General features: G+C 44.0%; 1 protein-coding gene across 1 annotated transcript; it reads right to left on the minus strand.

The window, feature by feature from the left end:
• Nucleotides 1-772: 772 nt before the first annotated feature.
• adra2c (adrenoceptor alpha 2C) lies at nucleotides 773-3,988 on the minus strand. Its single transcript, XM_062387058.1, has one exon. It carries the CDS (start codon nucleotides 3,665-3,667, stop codon nucleotides 2,315-2,317), a length of 1,353 nt encoding a protein of 450 aa, XP_062243042.1. The 5' UTR covers nucleotides 3,668-3,988; the 3' UTR covers nucleotides 773-2,314.
• Between the last annotated feature and the right edge of the window lie 4,101 nt (nucleotides 3,989-8,089).

The raw sequence follows: 8,089 nt of genomic DNA on the forward strand, positions 1-8,089 counted from the left end.
GTAGACCCACCCTTTCATCAACACTTTTCAGGTTCTAATTATCTGAACACACTTTATGCATTTACACATTACATGTAAACAGATATTGTTAAATATGTTTTCCTGCAAGGCATGGGAACAACAGATCTGTTTTTGTATCTGCTGGGAATATTGTTCCGTGGGTGAAGTAAAGCTCACATCCATAAATGTGCCAGCCTGAGAGAAAGAAGCTGGACATTTAAACTGAACCTACTGTATATTGATTTATTTATTGATTTACTTATTAGCTCACATGCACAGGAGTTCCCTTGCTCTATCAACAGCAACATTCGATGATAAGGTGTTACAATTGATTCAGAGCGCTGGAGGTGGTCGTTTATTTTGAAAAAATCACAACATCTATTTAAATTTTGCAAAGGAACCCAAAATAGGGAATTTATTACTGGTTTCTGAGCTTAGAGAAACTTGGTTTCCTGACTGTAAAAATTCCCCCCAGTGCAGTTCATGCATCAGGCAACATTTCAAATCTCTTAAAAATAACAAGAAATATAACAAAACAAATGTTTATTTCCTCTGCTGAAAATAATCCCATATATATTTTAATCTGTCCATTTTTTCTTCACAGTTAAAGTAATTAAAGCCATAGTTCTCAGGCTTAAACATTAGCTTTTGAAGAAGTCTACCTTAAAATGTGTGCGTATAATAAAAAAAGATCCTTAGTCATTTTGTTCTGAGTCACAGCAGTGACAACATCAAGGTAATAAATAAACGACAGGAGCAAAGCAGTTATCTCTTTATTTGATCTTTTCCAATATGTTCAAAGCAAAGAAGAAAACACTTGTTCTTTTAGAAAAAGACAGAGGTCGGTGTCACATGAAAACCCTTCAAAGCGTTGTTCATCATACAAACAATACGTATTTATCAGATTGATACGTGTGTGGTCACAAGGTGCCACACAATAATACTGTAGTGTTTTCACTTATTTACACAAGGAAAAAAAGCATAAGCACTTCTGGCTGTAAATGCTTGAAATGTAAAGTTGAAAATATTGACTGTATAGGTCATTTTATGTCTTTATGGATACAATACCAATGTGCGTGTGTGTCCCTGTGTGTGCAAGCAGCAGATAATAAAACAGAGCAATAAGGTGTTTGGCTTTTTTCTGTGGCTAAGTGCTTAAGATAGAGAAAGAACATGTGACAGAAAATAGAAGGGGGGAGAAGAGAAAGACATTTGACCAGGGAGAATCAGGCTCACAAACACAACAACACAAACACACACACACACACACACACACACACACAAACTAACACATAATCACTAACTGGCAGTTGGGATAAGATGCGGTTAACTCTCTTGTCTCGCTTTATCACAACACAGTTCCTATGTAATTCACTTTGTCCTTTCTTTCCCTTTCCCTTTCACACACTCACACACACACGCCCACACACACACATTTGTCCCACGGATACTCCTGTATTCCATCTATTTTCTCAGAGGGGAGAGGAGGGTGCTTGAGATGCCACTCGACTTTACATCCCAGCATATCTGGACGCAGTCCAAGTTCACAAAAACAAATACACAAGTCCTGATGTATAGTTTTCCTCACAGTTCCCACAGTAGACACTTGAGCCTAACACAAAACACTGAAGCAGAAATATAACTTGGTAGCTTTTGAGAATGAGTTTTTTTTTTGTGAGAACAGTTTTGCTACTGAACCAGTAAGCAAGAAGCCCCTTCGTCCCATTGGTCCTCATGTGGAATCATAATAGAAAGGTAGAGAAAATCTGAGTAGGAGACGGAGAGAGATGGGTGATCCCTCTATCTCACCTCACACAGCGATTGTGAGGAGATTGTCAAGGCCTTCGCATCATAGTCAGTGAATGAGGTCACATTATAAATTAAGTGTCTCCGTAAACCACTCTCCTCCTGTGCAGTTCCGCGTCTGCAGCCCACTGTGGTGTGCATGCATCACAGTCAACTGTTGTGAGTCAGTGCATTGTAATTAAACAAGGGGAGAGATAGTCAGTGAGGAGGGTGAATGTGGCGCGGCCCACCTCAGAGTCCGTTAGCAGCCTGAATGGCGTTTGATGAAAGCCTCCTCTGTGAAAATGATCACGGCGCTTAACCCTTGTACTTTAAACACCATCTCTGTACCTTTGACACTTTGATCCGTGAAGCATCCCTTCATTTCAAGTGCAATCCCTGAAAGTGTGAAGGTGTTTGAACACCCCCGGGCCAGCACTTAATCACACAGCTCAGAACAGATCAAATGCACGTCTGAAGGGAGAAGATGTCTATTCGAAATCCAGCCATGCAGGAAGTCCCGCCTCCCTCAGAAAGACCGTTTCCATGACCTACAGAGGATCTTCTGGAAGGCTCTGCGGAAGTCCTGGTTGAAGATGGTGTAGATGACCGGGTTTAGAGAGCTGTTAACGTACCCAATCCAGAAAAAGAACTTGAACAGGGTCTCAGGGATCTGGCACGGCTCCCGGCAAATGCCGTACAGGCTGTAGGAGAAGAAGAAGGGGAACCAGCACAGGACGAATACCCCCATGACGACAGCAAGGACAAAGGTGAAGCGCTTTTCCCTAGCGGCAGAGATTTTCTTTCGGTTGATGGTGCTCCTGCGTTTGCGGCGAGACGAGAACAGCTCCATGGACTTGGAACTGGCACGCGACTTTCTGCTGGAGTATTTAGAGGCGGAGCTGCTCTTCCGGCTGGACTTCCTGCCTTTCCTGTCTTCGTGGTGATGTTTGGACGAAGTCGAATTTTTTTTAGGCTTCTCATCCGATGAGCTGCTGTCTTCAAAGTCCTCGTCGTGGTCTGTTGACACGTGCTTCGGCTCATTCGGTAGGGGGGACTGAGCTGCCTGCTCCTGGCAGTGCCCGTTCTCACGTTCCTGGTCCTTCATGCTCCCGCCCCTGTTGGACTTCATTGACCCGCCTGGCTCAGCCTTGTCTATCCCATTTTCCCGAGGGGTGTCCACATCCCTCTTCTTCTCTGACATAGTTCTGGTCCTGGTCTTTGCCACCTGGTAGATGCGGATATATACCAGGATCATGATAACGCAGGGGGCAAAGAATGATCCAAGGCTGGAGTAGAGGATATACCAGGTCTCGTCGTTCAGGATACACTGGGGACTGGACTCGTTGCTGGTCCTATCCATCGATATGAGCGGTGGGAAGGAGATGACAGCCGAGATCAACCACACCACCACAATCATCCCTTTAACTCTTTTAGGTGTCCTCTTCAGGTTGTACTCTAAAGCCTGTGTCACAGACCAGTACCTGTCCAGACTAATGGCGCACAAGTGAACGATAGAAGAGGTGCAGAATAAAACGTCCAGGGCCAGGTAGATGTCACACCAGATTTTACCAAAAAACCAGTAGCCCATGAGTTCATTTGCCAGAGAGAAGGGCATGACGAGTGTGGCCACCAGTATGTCAGCACTGGCCAGGGATACCAGGAAAAGGTTCTGGGGTGGTTTTAGTGCTCTGCTTGTTAACACAGCGATGACAACCAAGACGTTCCCGACTATTGTAAACAAAATGAGGAAGCTGACCAGTCCAGCCAGACCCCAGATGGCCAGCTGGCTGTACTCGCTCTGAGAAGTGTTATTAGAATTAGAGGAGATGTTTTCTGCCTCCATCCCGTCCTCCAGGCTAGAGCTGTTAAAGAAATTCATTTTGACAGTTTTTTCCTCAGTAGCCAAGATTTGACTTTTTTAAAAATCTAAACGTGCGGGGATAATAAGTAGAAATATCCCAGGAGGACAACGGCGGATTTTTCACAACAAAAATCTTCATGAAATAGTGATTTTCTTCTTTCCTCACCTTCGTTATTCCACATCCTGCATGCAAGTGTTTCCTTTGGAAAAAAGAGAATGAGACACCGAGAGAGAAAGAGAGACAGGGCGGGGGGGAGGGGGGGGTCGCAACATGCAAAGTCTTTTAAGTCCTTATTCCAGAAAACGTGCAGGACGCACAGCAGCGCAATTTCCGCGGTTGGGGTTCGGGGTCTCTCCTCATCTCGTCCTCTCCCATCCCGACTGCGCCCGCATCTCTCCACCTCCGCCTCCCCGTTGGGTCCTGAGAGAGGGTTGTAACAACCACGTGTCTCTCTCCTTATCTCTCTCTCTCTCTCTCTCTATCCCGCTCTCCCTCTTTCTCTCTCTCTCTCTCTCTCTTTTTATTTCACATTGGAAAAAAATAGCAGGTGCGCGCTCCGCCCTGGAGAGGAGGTGGAGGCTATTAGCGGAGGAGCGGAGATGGAGCCGGTGAAATAAGCAAAGACATCCGTTCCTCTGTGTAACTTTAGCAGTTGCAAACCGCTGCTGGTGCTGAGGGGGATGCGCTTTCGTTCACGCATGCCCGGTGTCTGTGAATCACAACGAGCTGGCTGCCAGTCAAACATCTGATCAGCGCATCTTCGATTATCTGACTTCTGAAGGTCCGCTCCAGCAAACAGGGGCGCGCACATGTTAATTTTAATAGACGCGGTGATGCTCGAGCTGGAGGTCACATTGCTGTCGATGCGCACTGCTCCGTCCTTCGGTGCGCACGCTGGAGGTCAGTGTTGTAACAGCCTGCCCGGGAGGGACCAGCACACAGACACACACACAAATGAGCACCTTGGTCTATAAGCCATTTCATATCATACACAACCATCAGGTGAATAGATTTTCCTGTTCCCATAGAAAGAGAGTGTGTGTGTGTGTGTGTGTGTGTGTGTGTGTGTGTGTGTGACCTTGTGTTGGAAACTTAATTTCCCTGCCTCCCCCTGCCTTTATTAGTTTGCATGTTTGTGTTGTGATAATTGTGTTGATAAGAAGATTATAGGATTACACGATGCAGTTGACGTGTGATGGATCTGAGAGGCGCTTATGCTTTTGTGGAATATGAAAGGTGCTAAATCATCTGCATGGAGAACAGTGTGCAGTGCTTGTGGGATTCATGATCAATCGGTGTAAAGTAGAGGTTCATCCCCTGGATGTGTTTTATGTAGAGAACTGAATCTCTCATTATCTACGCACACACATCCCATTGCGCTTATACAGAACATGAAAATATACCGGGCTTAATTTTGAAGAAAGAATAAATCAATAGTCTTTTTTCCAAATGGGGCCCAATTAGGACCGTTTACAGTCATCCTCTACATTTCTAGGGATAAAACCTACATCTCTGGACTGAATAAGAAATACACCTGCTTTTCAACTCTGAGAAAGACGACCGATTTTTTTCCTCCACTGGGAAATAAAGTTAAAAGGGCCGTATAAGCCGTGTCATGGGGGTGTTTTAAGTTAATCACAGCATTGACCGCTGCATCCATACAATTCATCTATACAGCTTTTCCTTAGAGGGTTGCTGGGGGGGAGCTGAAGCCAACCCCAAAGGAGGGGTTCATCCTGCATAGGTTGCCAGATAGGCAGATCTGCATGTAGAGACTGTTAGAGGAATATTATTTTCCAGTCAATTTCACAGCCTAATAATATTTTCATTTTCAGAATGAATTCTGTTAGTGAATGATTTTTGTTTTATCTTATCTGGAGATATATTTTTGAGCACCCTCTACCTGTCTCTTTCTCCATCACTGTCTGCTCTTGACTTGCCTTTCTCTCCCTCTGTATTTCTGTAACTTCCAGGCTTTTGGGGGGAATGTTGCAGCAGCACTCTGCCAAGGTTGTTGAAATTAAATCCAAGTTCATGCCAGAGAAGTCAATTTAAGAGAAAGAAAACATTTGTGAAAGGTTTTGACTATTTGCTCTCTGCTCGTGTTAACCCTGTCTGATCTGGCTGGTGCTGCCACCTGACCAGAGCCAGTCTCTGCTTTGGATGGTATTAAGTTCCTGGGCCAGTGTGTTTATTGACTGTGTCTCCCTGCTAAGTACCTGCCATTAATCACAGAGCGCTCACCCATACTGAATTAAAGAGCAGCCACAGCCGCGAGAAAGGCTCAAGTCCAAATTGATCCTCATCAAGGCTATGAGGTGGAATGAGGAGGGCTCAGGGGGCGGCGGTCAATCTGCCTGCATCAGGGACACAATAAGAAAGTGTACCGTCTCCAAAGCCCGAAACACCCTGCTGCCTCATGCTGATGTATAAATTGAACTAAGATGAGAGTGATGCTGTAGGTCAGCTTGGATGCACTCACTCTAAGTTGATTTGGAACAGACAGACAAGCCTGATTATGGTCATTAACTTGTGTCCTGGGGCCACAGCTCTGTCCATATAACTGGGGCACCAGTGAGCGATCTCCGCCATTACCCAGCTCTTTTCTTGTGTTCAACATCATTCTCTGCTTCGAGGGAACAATAATCTCCTGAGCACTATCCAGCAGCCAACTTTAGGGTGCCAAGGTAACTGTGTTGATTACTTTTATCTATTAGAATCAAGGCTTTTCACCCTTTTCAAACTGGTGACATTGTAAATGTTCTACCTTTTTCGCAAAAATTTAGCAAAGTGCTTGCTTTGCAGCCCTCTGCACTTTTATAGAAAGGCCACACTGCAGCATTAGGGGACAGGAGAAGGAAGGAGATGACCAGAGCTTCCTATTAAATTGAAAGAGGGAAGCAATAAGATCTTAATAACATCCTGTTAGAAGAGGCCTCAAAAATCTAATAACACCTGATATGTTCTCACAAAGCAACACAAGCAGCCTTTTGTGGCACATTGAAATCCAATACAGTGAACACCCCTGGCATTGGTCTTCCTCAGCTCCTCACTATAGATACTGTATAATGCCACAGATGTCAAACCCCTAGTTAGGAACCTGTATCATCTACCTTTAAATATTGCAAATGTGCAACAACAGCGAAGAAAACATTAAGAGTCATGCTAACAAAGGCAAATTCCCTGAAGAAATCAGAGCTGCTCCTGGTAAAAACAGCCGCTGGTAATTTTCTCACCCTCCCTAATGTGTAGTGAATTCCATATAGGCCCTCCCTACATGAGGGGGTGGGGGTCCTGACAGTGACAAATGGCGGTGCTACCTGGGCCGGCAACTACAGAGCCAAGAACAAATAGTTTGGCGAAGCAACGTCCAGCCCAGGGGAGTTTCTCTTTTGCGAGCATCACCCCACAGAACAGGGCGTGCTTCTGATCCAGTACCTTGTTTTCTGTGACAAATTACCTCATAGGAAGAATAGTAAAATGAGATGAGTGGAATAGTTAATTTTTTTTTTTTTTGGGACTGGTTTAAAATTGATGAATTTTCATTAATTTTTACCTATAAAGAAAATAAAGTCAAAAATAAAGTGTTGTTCTCTCTTATATCACTTTATTGCCCTCTAAAAAGAATCCTTATCTCTGCAGTTCATCCCAACCATTTAATCATTCTAAACGACATTATCAATTGTTCTCTCTCTCTCTCTCTCTCTCTCTCTCTCTCTCTCTCTCTCTCTCTCTCTCTCTCTCTCTCTCTCTCTCTCTCTCTCTCTCTCTCTCTCTCTCTCTCTCTCTCTCTCTCTCTCTCTCTCTCTCTCTCTCTCTCTCTCTCTCTCTCTGTGTATGTGTGTGTGTGTGTGTGTGTAGGTGTGAAGGGTGTTAAGTTAAATTAATTTTAAAAGCATACATTATATATCTTATTATATATCTTTACCTTTGAGTTGTACTTCAGTTGTATAAAAATAAGAAAACATTTTCATCATTATTTAATCCTTATTTCCATCTTCCAACACTCTTTCATTTCTTTCAGATTTACTCCACATTTGTTCTATCAATGGTATTCAGTGCACAATTCCTTTTGGAGCTGTCAATTTCCACATCAATCTTCACAAGGATGCTGAAAGTGAAGAGGCATTATGAGCATAACTCTGTCGACAGACTGGCATGCTATTTTGGAAATAAAATCAAATGTGGCTGATGTTCAGCACACACAAATAATGATACGGTTAATGGAGGATAAAAGACAAGTGTAATAGATGTAGGCTGAGCCTGTAAAAAGATAAAGGCTCTTTTCCTCCGAGTACTTTGGTCTGTTGTTCATCTGAAGGAGCTACAGTACTGACATTTTTATCTGCACAGATTGGACATGAAAAGAGAGCAGATGTGTTCTACTTTCATTGATTCCATGGAAGCACTTGCTGGTGATCAAGGTGTGTATATAGCGC

The sequence above is a fragment of the Platichthys flesus genome, chromosome 5 (assembly GCF_949316205.1).
Source record: "Platichthys flesus chromosome 5, fPlaFle2.1, whole genome shotgun sequence".
Taxonomy (NCBI): Eukaryota; Metazoa; Chordata; class Actinopteri; order Pleuronectiformes; family Pleuronectidae; genus Platichthys; species Platichthys flesus.